The sequence below is a fragment of the Hipposideros armiger genome, unplaced genomic scaffold (assembly GCF_001890085.2).
Source record: "Hipposideros armiger isolate ML-2016 unplaced genomic scaffold, ASM189008v1 scaffold_106, whole genome shotgun sequence".
Taxonomy (NCBI): domain Eukaryota; kingdom Metazoa; phylum Chordata; class Mammalia; order Chiroptera; family Hipposideridae; genus Hipposideros; species Hipposideros armiger.
Window position 1 is genome coordinate 2,291,834 of NW_017731456.1, and position 20,623 is coordinate 2,312,456.

General features: G+C 38.8%; 1 protein-coding gene across 1 annotated transcript in view; it reads right to left on the bottom strand.

Annotated features, from left to right (window-relative positions):
* SLC35D1 (solute carrier family 35 member D1) overlaps nucleotides 1-20,623 on the bottom strand; it is a 38,340-nt gene that overhangs the window by 10,855 nt on the left and 6,862 nt on the right. The window contains exons 7-10 of the mRNA XM_019646771.1: nucleotides 19,755-19,857; nucleotides 18,013-18,105; nucleotides 4,203-4,270; nucleotides 2,975-3,053 (exon numbers count right to left, since the gene is read on the bottom strand). Of these exons, the coding sequence (XP_019502316.1) occupies nucleotides 2,975-3,053; nucleotides 4,203-4,270; nucleotides 18,013-18,105; nucleotides 19,755-19,857 (343 nt within the window). The remainder of the gene's footprint in view (nucleotides 1-2,974; nucleotides 3,054-4,202; nucleotides 4,271-18,012; nucleotides 18,106-19,754; nucleotides 19,858-20,623) is intronic.

A 20,623-nucleotide genomic window follows, 5' to 3' on the forward strand; every position in this document is an offset into this window, starting at 1 on the left:
CTCCCACATGTAACCATCTTCTGCTTATCTGGCTCCCTTCTAATTATCCTCAGACCACAAGGGTGAAATAACATTTTTCAAAGCTTAAACTATTATTCAGTCTTCCTGAATTTCCCTTCTTTCACATTCAGAAGTCACTGCCTCCCTTCTCTGCTTCTACAACTGACATAAACGGTAAATGCCACGAACATTTTTAGTACCTGGGCTCCTGGATTAGGCCTGGGAAGAAGAAAATAAAGTGCTCTAGTGTTTCAAAAACAAACTTCAAAATTATTTTTATAATGGAGTGCCCTTTGAGCATTCAAAATTATGTCAGCCTCTTCTAAGTCTATATATAGCGTGTGCAAGTTACCTTAGAGCAGATCTTTGTTATTACTTGAGGGGGAAAAATAAAATGAAGTACCACGTAACTGTAGGCAACCTGGGCAAATGTACAGCAGGACCTCTCTTGGAATACAGAGATCCAGGGTGAAGGTGGATTATTTTGCACAAATTGCCCAAGGAACTTCAGAAAGGGAAAGAAAGGCTAGAGAGCCTATCCTTATTGAGCAAAACCAATCAGAAGTTAGAAAACCTGGGCCGGCCGAGTGGCGCGATGGTTAAGAACTCGCTTGGGATGCCAGAGGGCCCCGGTTCGGATCCCACATATGAGGGCCAGTGACACTGCCCTCCACAGCTAAGATGCTGAACAACAGCTCAACCTGGAGCTGGGCTGCCATGAGTCGCCGGCGACGGCGTGGGCTGCAGTCCCTGTGGCAGTGGATTGCCATGGGCTACCGTGTGTGGCCAGCAGCCAGCGTGAGCGGCCAGTAGCCGCAGTGAGCGGCTGTCCAGAAGCCGGCGACTGATCTGCCTCGCCAGAGAAGAGCGCAATGATGGTGCCAACTTGGGCCAGTGAAGCAACATCCTCCACAACTAGATTGAAGAACAAAATGACAGCAACTTGTCTGTTCCCCTTTCCCCAATTCCCCAGCACTGTTCCCATCCCCCCAATTCCCCAATAAAAATCTTAAAAAAATAAAAAAATAAAAAAAAAAGAAGTTAGAAAACCTGTAAGTATACATTAGGGCATTCTAACCAAGGTTTCCTATCGGGAAAAGACACCAATGCCCCCAAAGCAGAACCAACCAGGGAGCACAGAAGAGTTTCTGTTGGTAGCTCAAAGCTAAGACTGCAATTCTCAAACTTTACTATGTCTGAGTATCATCTGGAAACCTTGTTAAAAATGATAATTTCCAGGCTCTACTTTAGAGATTCTGATTCAGTGTATCTGAAACGGGCCTAGGAACTTCCATTTTTAACCAGTTATCCTAAGTAATCTTCCCCACCACACAGAAAAGAAACAAAGAATGCTGAGCCAAGGGTTTGTAGGGTTAGGCTCCTCAAGCACACAAGGAAGCCTAAAGCCTCTTGAGGAACCATACCTGAGCTAAAAGGTCTTTAACCTGAGGCTAATGAAAAAAGCCCTCCTGTGGCCTAGGAGGCCCCGAAACAGCAGGGCATGAGTGTGCCCCCACCTGTCAGAATGTAGGACCCGCACCAGCGATGCCACATGGCCCTGAGAAGCAACAGCGACTGTAAACTAATCAGTTCCCCTCCCTCTAGAAAGTACAACTTATCCCTTTGCTCTAAGTCCACAGGGTTCTGGGTGGTGGGGGAAATATCAAAAGACTTTTGTACTGAACTTTATGTTAATGAGGACAGGACTTTATTTGTACCCCATGCTGATAACGATAAAGAAAGTACACTAAGAAATTCTAAGCAAATAGATTTAGTTACTAACATTAAACATAGGCTTTCCCGCACCATCCTTCTTGGCTAAATGGCACCTACTGCCTTGTCTCTCATGTTCTTGCTATTCCTATTTTGAAGATGGAAGCCATCCATTTTGCTCTTAAAGCATTTACATTACAAAACTGAAACAGAGCTGAGAGCTATTTTGGGAGGCTACATCAGTCTCAGCCAGCCCAGGCCTTTGTCTAGATAGGGAATTGACACAACTGACTTGTTATAGCTTAATTTAGAATTCTATTCACACTGAACACTCCAATTGCATGATCTGAAGTCACAGACCTTCTGAAGTTTAAACCCAAATCTAGTTTTAGTTTCTAAAATAAGGTCAGGTGGACACCACTCCATTGGAAGTGCAATGGGAAATATAGCAGAATGATAGAAACTTTACCTCTGCAACTCCTCCCCTCACTATTGACAAATGGGACATCATAAAGGAAGTCCCAAGAGCAACTGTACTTTTTCCCCCAAATGATCGAGGACCTACCTCTCTTTGTTTTACCTTTGTTAGAAAGCAAGCCTACCCTGCTAATCCATTTGGAAGTTAGACATACTGTGGCCTGTTGGATCTCAAAGCACTAGAATCACAAAGTCAGATAAAAGAGACCTCAGGCTTTAAGCCACTAACTTCAGTTCAACATTCAAGTCAATTTGGCTCTCCTGGCGGAAGACAGATGAGCCTCCCTCAAATAAAATGGATCAGGAGGAAATGACATCACTGGAAATGTCAGGCACAGCTTTTCAAAGTGGGCCATTTAAGGTTTGGCTCAGGGATAGGAAAACTCTCTTGATTAGTTTCTGGCAGGCATCCTTTCCCTGCAGAACAGCCAGAACTCAGTGAGGCAGAGCACAGTTCTCATTAGGGGTTACAGGGACAGACGTCTCACTACCGAGCTAGTCATCTGCCCTGTTAGAAACAGGCCTACATCTTCCTCTACTCTAAGATGACATAGTCTCCTTTTTCCATACCTCTCAGAGCTAAGCTGCCTGAAAGTAGACAGTATGCCCTCCCTGAGCTCTTAAAGACTGTTTCAGAAACCATCACCACAATTTGTCAAACTATCAAAAAAATATGTGAGGAAATACAGATTATGGGGCTTAAGGCCACAACCAGACTTATTTTAGAGGAGCAATTTTCAAATAAAGCAGGTACCCAAAAGACAACAGTATTTTCTCAGCTCACCTTAATACAGCCAACTATTGTAGTTGTCAGAGCAGAATTATACTGAGTGCAGAGCACCGTGGCATACATTAAGATAAACCTGGAACGAAGACGGGAGACATATTTTGTAAGACCCAGCCGCTTACTTTTTAATACTCTCTAGCCAAGAGAAACAATCAAGTGTTGGCCATTTTAACACATTCTAGTCACTGAATGTGAGCTTTCCCTACCTCACTGCTGCTTGTACTACAGCTTCAGGCTTTCAAAACTTTCATTAAAAAGAAACACATGTCCATTTACTGACCAGGCGTTTTTCCCAGCTAGCTTCACCAAAACCTGGAAACCATCATTCATAATCTTGAGTACTGTGTTTGGATCATATTCCTACTAATTCACCTAATCCAGACAGAAAGCTCCGAGCTCACAGACCCTGGCTCAGGTGTGCACCTCCCATTAGGACAATATAACCTCTGGACCAGGGTGAAGGCCAAGAGAGATTCTTAAGGATGGAAGAAACCCAAATTAGAACTACTTTAAGAGGCTTACTTAATAACTACGTGGCAGCAGTTGGAACTCCCAGATTTACAATGAGGATTCTGAGTACTAAGCACTCAGTACTAAGGCACCATGCCAACTTAACTTTGAAGCACTCACTATGTACCAAGCCTGAATCAGATCCAGTCATAAATATCAACTGAACCGAGTGGTTGGGAAAAAAAAAAATGGAGGTGAAGAGGCAAATTTGCAGATACCCTCTAGCCTTCTCCATTTACTCTTCTAAGAGGAAGACACCTGGTAGTGGGGAATCAACCAGCCCCAAATTCAAGGGCTGCCACTACCATCTATCAATTGTGCAAACCTAGACAATTTACTTGAGTTCTGACCCTGCTTTCTCATAGGCAAAGGGACAACAGTATCTACCAAATGGTCAATGTAGAAATAAAATAAAATAATGCATGAAATATAATGGTGAGAAAATAATGTTGAAATATAATGGTGCTTATCACATTCTAGGTTATTGGATAAATATTAGTTTTTCTCCTTCCTTCTAAGCATGACTTTGGGATCAGTTTAGTTGCCCTGAGGGCACATTGCCAAGGGCTATGAAAAAACCATCTGAATCTGAAGGTTTAATTATCCTAAGTTGATACACTCAAGAGATAGAACAGGATACTAGGAATGAGGCAAAAGGGTGCTAGAGCACATTTCTCTAGGAAAACTATCTGCTAACAAGGTGGCAAAGGCTTACCCCATCACACAAGAGAGGGTGAACTGCAGAAGAAAGAGGGTGTCAGCCCAGCCTTCAAAATCCATTGCCTGTAACATATGAGAAAGCATTCAATTTTAGAGCAGGCCCTCACACATACACATACATACCTCTCCCCGCATCCCTAAAAAGATACAGGTGTTCAAAAATTTTATATATACGTGGAGTTGAACCAATAAGCAGTTTCAGAAGGTTTTCTTCTTTTGATGATGCAATGTGAGGGAGATTTTGTACTTCTCCATGTGGGTACAAAGAAACTAGCATTTGCTTGAAGGCACAAGCACATCCGGCAAATCTCAGCAGCTCTCCCAGAGACTAGTTTTAAAGGCTTCCTAAGACATTAAAACATACTTCCTCACTGTAACACGAGAAATCTCAAGTACAGCTTTAGTTACATAAATTCAGCTAAGGTCTGTCCAGGGAGAATTACACTTTTAAAATAGCTGATTGTAAAAGCAAGGGTTTTGTTGTTTCTTTTTAAGCCCAAAGCAAAGGAATGGAGGGGACATGAATGAGTGCCATGAGTCACCTCATCTTTCATTCAGGAGGGAGAATTTCTCTCTCAAGTACATACTTTTTCTTGCAATATGAGTTTGATAAGTAAATCTGAGAAACATTCCAACTTTGACCTCTCTGCCAACTTGTCCAGCTTCAACTCTGACACTTCGACCTAAATCTCACAACTCCAGGGCTCTGGCAGTCCTGGGCTCCTTGTGGTTTACAAAACGTAACATGACTTTCACACTCACGTGCCTTTGCCTAGAAAGCCCTTCTCCTCAGCATTTATCTGACTCACGTCCACCCATCAAACTAAAGGTCAAGCAGCTCCTCTGTGGGGCTTTCCCTGATCGAGAACTCCTTCCTTTGGACCTCAGCAGATATAGATCTCTACAAGGCTCTTCTCTTTCTGAACTGTAAGTCTTTCTGTGCCATGTCTACAGACTGGGAGCTCCCTGGGGGAAGGACCAACATCACATTTATCTAATCCTATTCCTAGCATTTGACAGGCGGTGGACATTCAGTTTGTTTATGGTTATTTCTTTGCTGAGGAATATATCAAAAATAAAGTTTACCAATTTTAATTGTATAATTCAATGAGTTTTGACAAATTTATATAGTCATGTAACCACCATTACAATCATGATAAAGAAATTTCGGCTTAAAACTACATATAAAACTCCTAGAAGAAAACATAGACACTGGGCTTGACAGTATTTTTTTTTGGAAATGACACCAAAAGCACAAACAATAAAAGCAAAAATAAATAAGGAGGAATACAGCTAATTAATTGGTTTCTGCACACTAAAAGAAACAATAAACGAAATGAGAAGGCAACTAAATGAATGGGAAAAAAACATTTGCAAACCACATATCTGACAAAGGATTAATACTAAAAATCTGTAAGAAACTCATACAACTCAACACCAAAAGAAAACAAACAACCTGATTAAAAAAACGGACAGAGGAACTAAATAGTCGTTTTTCTAAAGACATATAAATGGCCAACAGATACATGAAAAGGTGCTCAACATTGCTAATCACCAGGGAAATGCAAATCAAAAGCACAATGATATATCACTTCACACCTGTTAGAATGGCTGTTATCAAAAAGACAAGCGATAACAAGTGCTGGCAAGGGTACAAGGGAACCCTCATACGCTGCTGGTAGGCTGTAAATTGTTACAGCCGCTATGGAAAACAGTATGGAGGATCCTCAAAAAATTAAAAATAGAACTACCATATGATCCAGCAATTCTACTTCTGGGTATACGGCCAAAGGAAATGAAATCAGGATCTCAAAAAGATACTGCATTCCCATGTTCAATGAGGAATTATTTACAACAGCCAAAATATGGAAATAACCCAGGAGTCTATTGAAGAATGAATAAAGATGTTACATACACACACAGGAATATTATTTAGCCATGAGAAAAAGGGAAATCTGGCAATTTGCAATAACAAGAATGGAACTTGAAGGCATTATGCAAAGTGAGACAAGTCAGACAGAGAAAGACAATCACTTTATGATATCGCCTATATGTGGAATCTAAAAAAGCCAAACTCGGAGAAGCAGAGAGTAGAATGAACGGTGGTTGTCAGGGGCTTAGGGGTGGGGAGATGTTGGTCAAAGAATACAAACCTCCAGTTACAAAATAACTAAGTGCTGAGGATCTAATGTATAGCATGGTGTTATAGTTAACAATATTGTATTGTATACTTCAAAGCTGCTGAGAGTAGATCTGAAATGTTCATATCACAAAAAAGAAATGGCAATTATGTGATGTGATGGAAATATTAACTAATGCTACCATAGTAATCATTTTGCAATTTGTAAATGTATTAAATCAATATGTTGTACACTTTAAACTTACACAATGTATGTCAATTGTATCTCAGTAAAGCTGGGGAAAAAATACTTACCACCCTAGAAAATTCCCTCTTGCCCCTTTACAGTCAATCCCCTCCCCTTATTTATAGCCCCTGGCAATCTTATATCTATTGATACTTGACTTGTACATTACCAAAGTTTTGCTACTCAACAATTTCATATACATGGGATTGTATAGTATATACTCTTTTATGTCTGGCTTCTTTCATACAGCATAATGCTTACGAGATTCATTCATGCTGTTGTGTGTATCAGTAATTCATTCATTTTTATTCCTGATTAGTATTCCAGCTGATGGCTCTACTACAATTTGTTTAGCTAGTCACCAGTCAATAGACATTTATTTGGGTTGTTTCCATGACTACTTGTTATGAATAAAGCTGTACTGAACATTTGAATACAAGTCTCTCTGCGGACGTTTTTATTTATCTTGGGTAAATACCTAGAAAATGGGATGGCTGGTTCTTTTAGTAAATATATCTTTAGCTTTATAAGAAACTTAAACTGTTTTCCAAAGTAGCTATATTTTGTATTCCCATCAGCACTGTATGGGAGTTCTCATTTTCCTACATTCTCACTAACACTTGGAACTACGGGGGTGCCAAAAAAATGTACAACATGACTTCTATTCATCTTTTGTTATCATTATATATTGTTACAATTTTAATACAGGTTTTTCCCTTCTTAAAATGTGTATACATTTTTTTGGCACCCTCTGTATTTGAGACAACTCTAGTAAGTAAATGGTATTTCACTGTTAGTTTTAATTTGCAATTCCCTAGTGGCTAATGAGGTTGAGCATCTTTTAATGTGCTTATTTGCCCATCAGCATTGCTTCTTTGGTGAAGTGCTGTACAAATCTTTTCTAAATTTCATTCAATTTATTTATTTGTCTTCTTATTACTGAGCTTTTTGTTTTGTTTTTTTAATATATTCTGGGTACAAGTCCTTAATGAACTACATATGATTATGCAATTATTTTCTCCCAGTTTGTGGCTTGCCTTTTCATTCTCTCAATAGTGTCTTCTGAAAAAAAAAATAATTTTGGTTGTAGTCCAAGTTATCAATTTTGTCGTGTATAATTCTTGCTATTATGACTTCTCTATGAAACCTGGTTCTAACCCAAAGTCACAAAGATTTTCTCCTACTTTTATAGCTTTAGCTCAAACTTAGGTCTATGGTCCTTTCTGTATTAATTGCAAGGGCTGCTATAACAAAGTACCACAAAGGGAGTGACTTAAACAACAGAAATTAAATGTCTCACAGTTATAGATGCTAGAACTCCCAGATCAAGGTGTTAGCAGGGTTGATTCCTTCTGAGAGCTGTGAGAGAATCTGTCCCAGGCCTCTCCCCTAGCCTCTGGTGATTTGCTGGCAACCTTTGGTGTTCCTTAGCTTATGGAGGCATCACCCTGAGGTATGCCTTCATCTTCACATGGCAGTCTCTTTATGTGACTGTCTGTGCCCAAATTTCTCCTTTTTATAAGGACATCAGTGATACTGGATTAGGGGCCCACCTGACTACAGTATGATTTCATCTAAACTAATTAATATATATAAGTATATATATTTTTATATATTGACCTTGTATCTTACAACTTTCCTACACTAATTAATTCTAATTACTCTTATCCAGATTCTTTAGGATTTTTTACATATGTAATCATGTTTTTTATAAAGACATTTTTACTTCTTCCTTTCTAATCTTGTGACTTTAGTCTCTTATTCTTATCTTACTGTACTGATGAGGTCCTTCAGTATAATGCTGAATAGAACATTATATGAGGGCAGATATACCCACCACCTTGTTCTCAATCTTAATGAAAAGGTATTTGGTCTTTCAACATTATGTTAACAATAAATTTTTTTTTGGTATATGTCCTTTATTAGATTGAAAAAAAAATATATATATATACACATATATCTATGTATATGTATATATATGTATGTGTGTGTATATATATATATTAAATTATAGTTGACGTTCAGTATTATTCAGCTTCAGCTTCAGGTGTACAGCGCAGTGATCAGGCATCTACACAGTCCATGAAGTAGTCCCCCTAATAAGACAAGTGCCCATCTGACACCTTACAAAATCTTAACATTATTGATTATATTCCCCAAAAAGCTATTGCTTATTAAGTACTTATTATATTCCAGGCTCAGGAATGTTAAGTAACTTTCACATATGTTAAGTAATTATCCAGCTAGTAAGTACCTATTCAGCTCCATAACCTATCATCTTTCTATCTGTACTACTGGGGAAAACCAAAGACAAGGCAGTATATTCTAAATTTTTTCTCCTATATGGCTCCACATGGTTGTTGTTATTGGATCACCGAGTCAAAAAGTGGGAGTTCTAATTCTAACTCTTCCTTTAGTTGCCTGTGAGGCCATCATTGACATTTAACCTCTCTAAGCCTCTACCTATATTACAATTATAGAAAAGTGTCTGGTCCATCTGCCTCTTGTGAGAATCAAATTAGAGAATGAAATGCAGACACTTTAAATATATACAAAATGTACATACAGAAGAGATTATTATTCACTTAAACTTCCACCCCTGTTATCTCTCAGTAATAAGATTCGCAAATGAATTTTTCTTCTCCCTATGATAGAAGGCACAGTGAATAAAAATAAAAAAAAATTAACACTCAAAACAAAACTCCTGCCTCTAGAGAAAGTTGATGAAGAGTCACTGTGAAGAAAATGGCGTGCTTGACCATTCCGTGTGACACAGAACTAGATGGGCTGTCACAGGCCTGCAACCTTCAATCTTGGCCGAGTGGTGGCTGTGCTTGCAAACTGAACATACAAAGATGCTTGCTTAGGCTTTCCTAAGCCTCTGGCTCTGTAGGTTCTGGTGGTGTAATGTAATACCACAGGCCAATACCACCACAAGCATGAAAAGAATGTGGCATACTCAATGGGCAAATGGGTTGGATGGACTTCCTAAAACCAGGCATTTGGTTTGAATAATACTTTTATTTAAGTAAAGATATTTGGGGAAAAAAAGTTTAATGCAAAAATGTGTTCCTTAGTTGCTTTTTAAGGACATTGAGAGAGAAAGGGAGTATCTAAGTAAGATTAGGCACTAACACTATATAATCAATAACACAATCAATACATCTAGTTCAGTGATACAATCAGATTTGTCTTATGTACAAGCTCTAATCAACCGATTGTGGCTGCCTGCAATGTCTTAGTGAACAGGCTGAGCTATGTCTAGGCTTAACAACAAAGCGGCATGACTACTTAGCAATACCTCCAATGAGTACAGGATAATATCAGCACCAATTCACCGCCCCTAATCCAGTGGGAAGCATGGGGTAATTTCAATGTGCACTTGAGTCTTAGATGCAACCATTCTCACTCCCAGGAAAACCTGCTTAGCAGAGTTGCCTATTTACTTGACATATAAAATAAAAATCAAATCATGACTGAGACATTTTCTTATGTATTAAAGTCTAAAAATAAACGAACCACTTGGTCTTTGGACTTCATGGTAAAGAAAAAGGTTGATGAATGATACAATTCTATTTTGAAAATTCTTTCCCCAAAAAACTATATAGAAAAAACCTGGATCCTTATCCGAGAAAGTAAACTGCTAGGAAACTTGCTAAAGCAGGAGATAATGACAGTGGCGCACATGATCTGCATGGTTCCCTCCGTACTTCGGGAAAGTTAGACAAGCTCATGGAGCCAGTGGTCCTGGGATACCCACCCTAGTCTCTGCACTACCTACTGTAACCATTTGCCACAACTTCAGCTCTACCTCTGGCTCCTAGCTCAGACAAGGAATCAGAACCCAGACATCCTCACTACCTCTGCTCACTAGGATCTGCCACCTATGGAAAACCTGTGTATCATGGCAAAACTACACACTCCACTTTATCAACATATCACTTACTCTTATTTGAAAAAGGCATATCCTCAAAGGCGAGAATGGGTAAAAACATTACTTTGTCAGTCAAACAATATACAGGCCAAGAGAAAGATCTATTCATTCATAAATAAAAAATAACTGATCCAACCTTCTTGTTTTACGTATGGGAATACCAAGGACCAGAAAGCAGAAGGGACCCATCTGTGTATGGAAAGAATAATTCAGGGTTTGAGAATCAGTCTGTTTGGTCCACAGAGTGACCCAGAAAAGATGAATAACTCTAGACAGGCAAAACCAGCAGCCTAAAAATTCCTCTTTATTTACTCAGCAATGCTTAGTAAGAAACACTTCCAGGTAGATGATTTGTGCAGCAACTTCTGTAAAACTCATCTGAGCCATGAATTTAAGTGATATAATGAAGACATTATACAATGTACCAGTGCCTACAGTACTGGCCTTGTGAGATCTACAGCAAGGGGTCTGTTCTTCCATCCCTACATGAGAACACCTAGCAGGGTGTGCTGTCAGAAAGCCAGGTTCCAATTCCCGTGACTCTGAATCACTAGCTTTGTGCTGCAGACATTCCCTTTTGGAGGCAGCAAATAACAAGTTTAGACAAACACACTCTGTCCTAACTGACACTGGAAAGTCATTAGTCATTTGATGCTTGCATGGTCTTTATCTATGTTAACTAGATATCTTTTATTAAGAGTAAGCTGGCATGATACATAGTTTTTTTAAGAAGGGAGAATCTTTTAAAGTTAGAAATCATGTTTTTTTAAAAAATGCTGAAATGTTAGTTCTTTGGTTTCTAGTAAACCCAGGACTTCGAAATGCTTGAATAACCTTTTTAAAAAATTACAGAGAGGGGGCCGGCCGAATGGCGTGTTGGTTGGAAGCTGGCTTGGGATGCCAGCTCTGAGCAGCAGGGCCCCGGTTCAGATCCCACATGAGGGCCAGTGACACTGCCCTCTACAGCTAAGATGGTGAACGGCAGCTCGACCTGGAGCTGGGCTGCCGTAAGTCGCTGGCGATGGCGTGGGTTGCAGCCTCTGCTGCAGTGGGCTGCCATGGGCTACCGTGTGTAGCCAGCAGCCAGTGTGAGCTGCCAAGAGCCACTGTGAGCGGCCGTCCAGAAGCCGGCGACTGATCTGCCTCACCCAGGAGGAGCCAACATGGACCAATGAAGCGACGTCCTCCACAGCTAGACTGAAGAACAACAGGACAGCAACTTGTGTGTTCCCCTTCCCCGATTCCCCAACGCTGTTCCCCTCTCCCGATTATAAAATCTTTAAAAAAAAAAAAAATTACAGAGAGAGGGCCAGCCAAGTGGCTCAGTTGGTTAAGAGCTCGCTCAAGAGTTTGAGCTCTGAGCAACAGCGGTTCGATGCCCGGCCTGAGCTGAGCTGTCGCTGAGCTGCCAATAGGTGGCAGGATGGCTCAGCTAAAAAAAAAAAATTGAGAGAGAGAGAGAGAGGAAAGTTTGGTTTCTCGAATGCTTTGCCAATGACTTGTATTATGTGCTCACTGGGATGAGTTGTTCAGTTGGATCTTCTCTTTCAATTTTTATGGAAATTTAGATTTTTCTTCCTTGGCCTTCAATTCTTGCTTAAAGGCTGTCAACCTCATCAACTGCTCTGTATAACTCCTGCCTCGCTGGGAGCTGGCCTTTCAGAGCCCTCTCATTGGATTCCTGTCCTAACAGAGGAAGTTTTCTCTCCGCTGCCTACTAAGATTAACAGTGGGATTTGAAGAAAAATAATTTGGATATGATTTTGCTTCAATTTGCATCCTGGGTCAAGAGTCTGCAACTCTGAATAATGAGAACAAATTAATTTGTTCCACCTCCCCCAGTTATTTTAATATCTAGGATTCCTCACAAGATAGTCATTATTTATAGAAAAAGTTTATCTTTTTCTTATTCCTTTTATAAAATATAATTTAAAATACATTCACATAGTTCTACATTCAAAGAAACATAAAAAGATAGTGAAAGTCTCCCTCCCATTCCTGTTAGCCTTGTAGGGGTTCAGAATGAGTCACCCCAAGATGTGCCTCTGTGATATGCAGATTATTCTAAAGGCAAGAGAGACCCTGCAGGCTCAAGAGAAACCTCTGCTCACCACCCCCTTAACTACCTGGAAGAATTTAAATTAAGGGTACTGCTTATAATAAGAGATTATCAGAGATAACCTTTTTGACCTATCCATGAGGCAGGGCAAACTACTGATTACTAAACATCTGCTCTTATCTTCTGCAGCGACCTTCCACCCCTCTGAAGCCTCAAGGCACCTCACCTCATCCTGAGCTCAGAATGTCATATGTACCCATTTTAACTCTGTCCCTGAACCTCTCATATATGTGGGGTTCCCATATGTGCATATGTAATTACATTTGGTTATTTTCTCTTGTTAATCTGTCTCATGTAGGTTTAACTATTAGACCAGCCAAAAGAACCTTGAAGGATATAGGAAAGTTTCATTCTCCCCCACACCCACCTTTTGCATTCTCATTCTCATTCTCTCTCTCTCTCTCTCTCTCTCTCTCTCTCTCTCACACACACACACACACACACACACACACACACACACACACACACTTTATTAGTTTCATGTATATTCTTCCAGTTTCTTTACTTAGTGACTAAAATGTATGTGTATATATATATTCTTATTGTTCCCTTTTTATTTTACTCAAAAGGTAGCATATCATACACGTTGTTTGACACTGCTTTTTCATTTAACAATTTATCTTGCAGCTCTTTTCATTCAATACATAGAGAGCTTCTATGTAAACACATCTGGGTCAGGAAAGCCGGAGCCCACAGATAAGAGTAATTTATCAGCGCTGGTTATCAGGAGTCAGGGAGCAGCTGGGCTCATTCCAGCTGTCAGAACAGCAGGCTCGGTCTCCACGGTGGCACGCCTTCTCCTCCTCAGAAACTCTATCTCAGCCCCAGAAAGGGCCCTACCTAAAGAACCAGCCAAATTGGTTGATCCAACCTATTGAATTTACACATGGCAAAGCAGGTCAGGAGAGCATAAGGGACTTGTTCAAAGTCAGACAGCCAGGGACAATTATAGGCTGCCGGTATTCTGCACTCTGGCCCCAAATTCTCTCCACTTACCACATATGTCACAAACTTTTAGGGACTTGTCACTATCTGCAGAGTAAGTTTCAAATTCCTGTATCTAGCTCTGGTTGGTCCCAACTTAACAAGGAAGCAGGATGTGGTGTGGTGGGAAGAGTAAAAGAACTAGTTGTAGCGTCAGGAAATCTGGGTTCTAGTCCTGAGTCCTCCTTGGGCCCCCGTTTCTTCATCTGTGAAATAAGAGGCCTGAACCAGATGCTCTCTCTAAGGTCTCTTCTAAAGTCTCCAAAGTCTTCAGCTTCCTCCTCCAAAGCATACAGAAGAGAAAAGTCTGGTTCTTGCAGTTCCGCCTGTGCTCATGCTATTAACAGTTCCACCTGGAATGTACCTTATGTTTCTCTTCCTTCACATCTTTCAAGGTCCACCTTGACCTTTCCTGGTATTCACCTATTCAGAAAATGTTCCTTGTAAATGAGCTAAACACGCCCACCTCAGCACACAGAGAGCCTCTTCTTCCCTTGACCTGGATTACTCCTTCCAAAAAGCTGCAAAAATTGGTCTCTCAGACCACTTGAGTGTCTGCTCAAATGAAACTTACAAAGATGCTTTCCCTAACCATCCTTTTCAAAAACCATCTGTCTCCGATCATTCTCCTCGTTTTATTTCTCTTCGTAGTTCTTGTTATATAATTATGTTTAGTCTATCTCACCTCACTGGACTGCCAAGTTCCTTTAAAGCAGCAACATGGCATTTTTATTTAAACTTCGAACAGCACCTGACACATAAGAAGCACTCAATAAATAAATATTCAATGAATGAAAGAAATATGATTATTAATAAACAAGTAACGACAAATAATCTTGGGCTTGCTCTGTAAGAAAGCCCTGTGTAAGTCCCAAACGGGGAAAATATGAGTCAGGGAGGCAGCAAATGGCTTTGGGAGATAGATATAATCAGGCAAACAGCCAGGGATCAATCTGGAGTCAGATAGGCGGGTTCTAGTTCTAAACTCTGCCACTGTGCAAGCTTAAGCATGTCCTGAACCTCCTCTCCTAATCAGACAACAACCTACCTCACAGGTATACAATGAGCATCAGGGAAAATAATTTGTCGAAGCACCTTGTCAGGTACAAGACATCATACCCAATAGGTAGTGTATTACTAAAGGCCAGAAGTAGGCCCAAATTATTAATATGGAACAGCTTTATTTAAATATCAACTGTCACACAAAAATGTATCCATTATTTAAAAAAATACATGCACATACATGAGTGACTGTCCACTTATAGGTATACATATTTTAGGAAAAAACCACAAGTCTAAAACACACACACCAAAAATGAAACTGACTTACTAGAAAACTCTTACCTGAAATCCTTCCATATATCCTGCTCTGTAATGTGAACCCCTTTTACCAGGACTTCAAATAGCCCACTGACTACTATGAAACTGAATTTTCCAGTTGAATAAATAAACTGCAGCCTCTTGTAGAATACCTCTTAAACACATTATGCTGTCTATGGCTTCTACCCATTGATTCTATGCTGGTTAATAAACGCACGCCACTCAACCACTTCTCTAAGTTATAGCTCAACATCGATACCTAAAATAAGTTAGCATACTTGCATTTGGTGGATAAAAAAACCAAGCCCTATCTCCTCTAAAAAGCCAATCTTGATACTCAACCCACATAAATTTCTTCCTAACTTAAATACTTATGGTACTGATGGTGGGCAAGCAGTTTGTTGTTCAATCTTATACCATCTCTGTAGCACAAAAAATGTCTTCCTTCTATGGCAGGGACTATGTCACATTTCTCATGTATTCCCAAGCACAGGGCTTTCTTTGCACAAGGAAGATGCTCAGAAATACTAATCTGAATTGAACTTAAAATGAAATTGCAGTGAAATGTCACACACAAGGAATTTAGAAACAGAGTCAAACCTAGAACTCTCACTTCCTAAGTTTCAAATTTAATTCATAACCTACTAAAACAACACTGGTTATTCAAATCACTTATATTTTAATTTCATGTGTAGGCAAAAGCTCAATGAGGTACTCCATCACCAACAAGGAGACAGACCTGAACCACTTCCATGTTATACCCCACAATGCATCCAAAACATTTCTTCCACAAAACTTATAATAGTTTATTGCTCTGATGTTGACAGGTGTGCTCCCCAAGATGACTGTATGGTTCTCAAAGGCAAAATTAACCACCTAATTAATCTTTTTTCTTATCACCTGAGCCTAACACTGTGAGACACACAATAGCACTTAATAACAATGTGAGAATGTTACAGGGAGAGCATGTTAAGGAGAGAATGTTAAGAAAAAGAGCATGAGATTGTGAGACTGCCAGTTAATGTGTCCATCTATACTCCAATAATGTGTTATAAAAACCACACTAATTAATAATAAGAGAATGAACAAACATATGAAACTCGAAATACTGATGGGGTCTAATTACAAAACAATGAGTTCAGCTTCCATAATTAGTTTATCATCCCACTTGAAAGTATTTAGACCGACTCAAAAACATCATACTTCCAAAATAAACCTTTCTTGACCTCTGTCTGGCATTTTCATTGGAAAAGAAAAAGGATTACTCAAATTTCACTCATCTGCTTAAAAAAAAAGAAGAAGAAAATTTAAATCTCGTCCTAATATAGGTGGTAAAGTAATTTTTCCACAATGAGTAAACATTCTTAATTATATTGAAGCATTTCTAATTGAATGTGTTACTGAACTTTGAAATATGCATGAATTATGCTACGTACAACCTGGCAGATAACTTCCAGTTAAATGATAATCACTCTGGAATGAAGAAATTTCTCCTTTGGTTCAATTTTTTCAAGTAGCTACTAGTCAAAGTTTCAAGTTAATGAACATTCCATCTTTGCCAAGTCTGTAGAATAACCTATCCATATTAATTCTCCTAACTTTCTCATGTACAGATTGGCCTCAAGATTTGGAATCATCTGTGCTGCCATGAAGGCCCTGGTTACTTTATATTACATTCTTGTCCCAAAGCTAAAGAGTGATGGGTGCTACTGTCAGAGACTGTCTGCTAGAGGGAGGCAAAACACTGTGGAAAGACCATGGTCTTTGGAGTCAGGTTTGGGTTTAAATTGTGACTCTACTACCCACCGACAGTGTGACATTGGGCTAGTTACTTAGTCTCTCTGAACCGCTATCTCTATTTCCACATTGGTAAAATAGAAATCATTCAAACTTTCTAGGGCTATTGTGGGGACTACATTATATCACATGGATAAAGTGACTAGCATATAATAGGGACTCAATAGCATTAGTTTCTTTTCCCACTTTTTTCACAGTCACAAAATACTTATTCAACACTCTATCAGTAAGAGCAATAGGTCTGTTTCCTACTTTGGTGTCATTTTTAGACCTGCTGGCTGCCAGGTTACAGTTCATTAAAACACTTGCACATGTTCAAGATGATCTATGCCAGTTTTTTAAAAGAAAGTTCTTGGGGGAGAAAAAAAGCAACAAAAAACCAGCTTTATAAGCAATCAGCCTTTTCCTACCTTTGATTCAAGAGCACCTTTTTAACAATCTATTTCCAAAAACCTGGTCTTTGTTTCAGCTCCCACTGATTTGTGGGAATTGTCACTGTTATTAAGAGTACATAACCAACATATTTATTCTGAAGAAACTATTAGCAAAGGGAATCATTAGAAGAATCATTAGATTTCTTGGTACAGAAATCCTTGGCAGAATTCTAGATTTCCATTTATGTAGTTTACAAAATTTTGTGAATTCTAACAAAATGGTATCGATTTTTTCCCTATGAACATGGACTTCTTTTAGAGAACAATTCTTGTCTGGATTTATTTTGCTACTCTATTCTGGATTTATTGAGCTAAACATTTGCAGAAAATGAGTAAACTATTACATTAGTTGCTGTTTATATGGTTAAGTCACCACATAGTGCTAAATATCTCCTGAGGGAAAAAACCATCTTGGGATTTAAAATCAGGATGATAACTGTCCACCAAAACAGAGAACTTCTAGAGATGCCTAGCATTTTGGTTAAGTTTGAAGAATTCTACTATTTCAGGATTTTTTGTTTCTCAGACATAGTTTGCTACTATTCTTATTTTCTACTTTAGTAGAAACGTAAAAATTCCCATCCTCCATCTTTCTGGCACATAAAAGAAAGGCACTAGTTGGCATGTACTATTTTTATGTTGACAGCATGAGGTATTTTGAGCCATTTTGGTACTATCCAATATGTATGCAAGAAAAAAAGGTTAGCATATTAGCAAGCTAGAAAGTAAATTCTCACTGTTTGGTCATATAATAAGCATATTACTTAACAGCCCTACAGTCTATCTTTTGGTTATAAATAATAATACAATTCAAAAACATAAGCCATTAAACCACAGGTAGAAAATCGTACCTTTTGTGCATCTCCTGTAAAATATGCAATGGCCAGGGTGGGCAGAATCATGAACAGTGCGTTGTAATAGAGCAGACCATATTTTCCCAGCTCCTAGGATAGAAAATGATTAAATGTTTCACTTGGTTCTAGCAGATAGATATGCACAACCCTATGCAAAGTAGCATCCCCATCACACACACACACACACACACACACACACACACACACACGCGCGCGCGCACACATACACGCACGCACCCCTCCCCCACAATATACACAGCAAATTAGCCAAGTCAGAAGTTTTCAAACATAAAGAAATAACCTAAGCTTTCAAAAGAAAAAAAAGTAAACCTATAAACTTTTAAATTTATTTCAAATACATTCCTTGAGTGCTTAAGATCAGAGAAATAAAAATGACATCAACTATTGCCTCAAAATAGTAAACGGGAAGAGGTTATTTTTAACACATACGAGTACATACATCTCTACAAACACATCAACAAAGCCCTTTCCTTTCCAGAATTTAATAAAAAGTCATCAAGTTAGTCTTGGGCTTCTCAGAACCATAACAGAGTGAGTGCCATTTAAGAGAGATGGATGGACAGTCCAGACACACAGACTCACACCTAGACCAACACAGACAGACATAACTTCCCAGTGAAGTCTTTCTGAAAATGTATATGTGAAGTACATTGAAAATTAAGATTACTATATCTACAACTCCCAAAACATAGTATGACTAGTTGTTACCATGTGTTCTACGGTTCTTTCTGGAGAAGGCAAAGCCCGTGGCCAAGACAATACAAAGTCAATACTAATATTACTATCAAGTAGGTAAGGCATTTGTATTTATGATCTGAACTTCAAAAAAGGACCTGAAGTAGTTTCAGGAATACTGTACAATAGAGCAGACTCAAAATTAAGCAGATAAGGTCATCTGACTGAAGAGAAAATGTGGATAGGAAAAGAGATAAAGCCATGGTCAGTTACAAGATTTAGTTAAGAGATAAAAATACACCAGCTACTCAGGAAAAACTATGGTAACATCTATGATAAATATCTCATGTGGATCCTCACATAGGATACATTATGAGAGAAAGGACAACTCCTTCAATAACAAACCTATGACATGTAAAGCTGAGCTCCACATAGCTTCTTCTTAAAATAATGCAATCTTATACCATAATGTAAGTAAAGCAACGTGGCTCAAAGATTCAGTTTTCTGATGATCTGTCTTGATCTAAAAATAAAATTTAATATGTCTATATTCAAAGCATATAGAAGACAAACTAACAAAAAATATCTTTAAAGCCGTTGTGTGCATGCTGCAGGTCGAGAGCTAAAAGCTGGGTATATAAAGTTCATGTGTATGAGATCTAGGCCAGGGAAATCAAATGTTGTACCTGAGAGAGAAAGATCCTAATGCTCCCTAAAGTTTCCCATTATTTGTAGCACTTTAGGGAGTGAAGTCCCTTAATACATGAAGTTCATTGTTTTTCTGCAGCCCCTTCCCACACTCACTTCTCCTCAAATCTGCTCAAGGGCTTCCAGATATTTCTCTTATCCAGTTCCCTCACCAAGTCCTCTAGCACACAGCCATGAATATTTACGATCCTCTTCTCTACCCTTAGAGATCCCTTGTTTCTTTCCTATCCCTCCTAAGTATTTTTCTTTATTCCCCACTTTTTCCCTGATGAATTGACATTATCATTCCCAACACTGGTAAATACCTCGTAAAGAAGCTTTAGATTGTTACCCACCTTTGAATCTAATTTTTGTTTTACATATGCACCATTTGCTGCTGTCAGGACATCGTTTATCAAAATAAAAACATATCCTTCCAGATCAAATGCCAAGTCAGAGCTGCAAAACATAAGCAACACCTTAGTAACAACATACATTTAAAGAACATGCATTTAATTTGAAATAGGTCTGAACTACAGTATTTGCAAGAGCATATTCTTATTTAAGTAACTGAACATTAGCATTTTATCAACTACTAGTATTTCTTGATTCCTGGTTTGCAATTCTATACTCTTAATAAAAGAGTCTTCAGTAATAAGCAGCACTACACTTAAACAAACTCAATAGCAATAAACAATCATGTCAGTTAATAGCACACTGCTCTAAACTCACAGTCAGACAACAAGAACAAGAAACCAAATTCACTATTACATCTGAAGCAAGCAGAAGGAATCAGAGATCAATTTCCCAGGTAAGGAAATCTAAAAGATAAGCTGCTAACAATTCATTTTCCAAAGGTTCACACAAAAGTTAGGGCTGTTTTGCATATGTGGTTAGGCCACTAGGCAGAATTTCTGAAGCGTGGATCATGTTTAATTCTGAGATCGAGCTACAGCAGTATCCAAGTGCACATCAGGAACTCAAATACTTAAATAATTGCATAATGCACCTATGAGGTATAACTAGTTGGATTAGGGAAACTGACGGGTTTTCTAGTATTTAGTAGAGATAAGAATTTATAAAATTGAACATAATAAATGAAAATCTAAGAAAAATATGCCTTCAACATACTTTAGCACCAAGCTAAATAGTAGTGCCATATTCTGTGATTTTGCAAAGATACTACATATTTGTATCTAAATGGAATGAGGCTTTGAGGAACTCT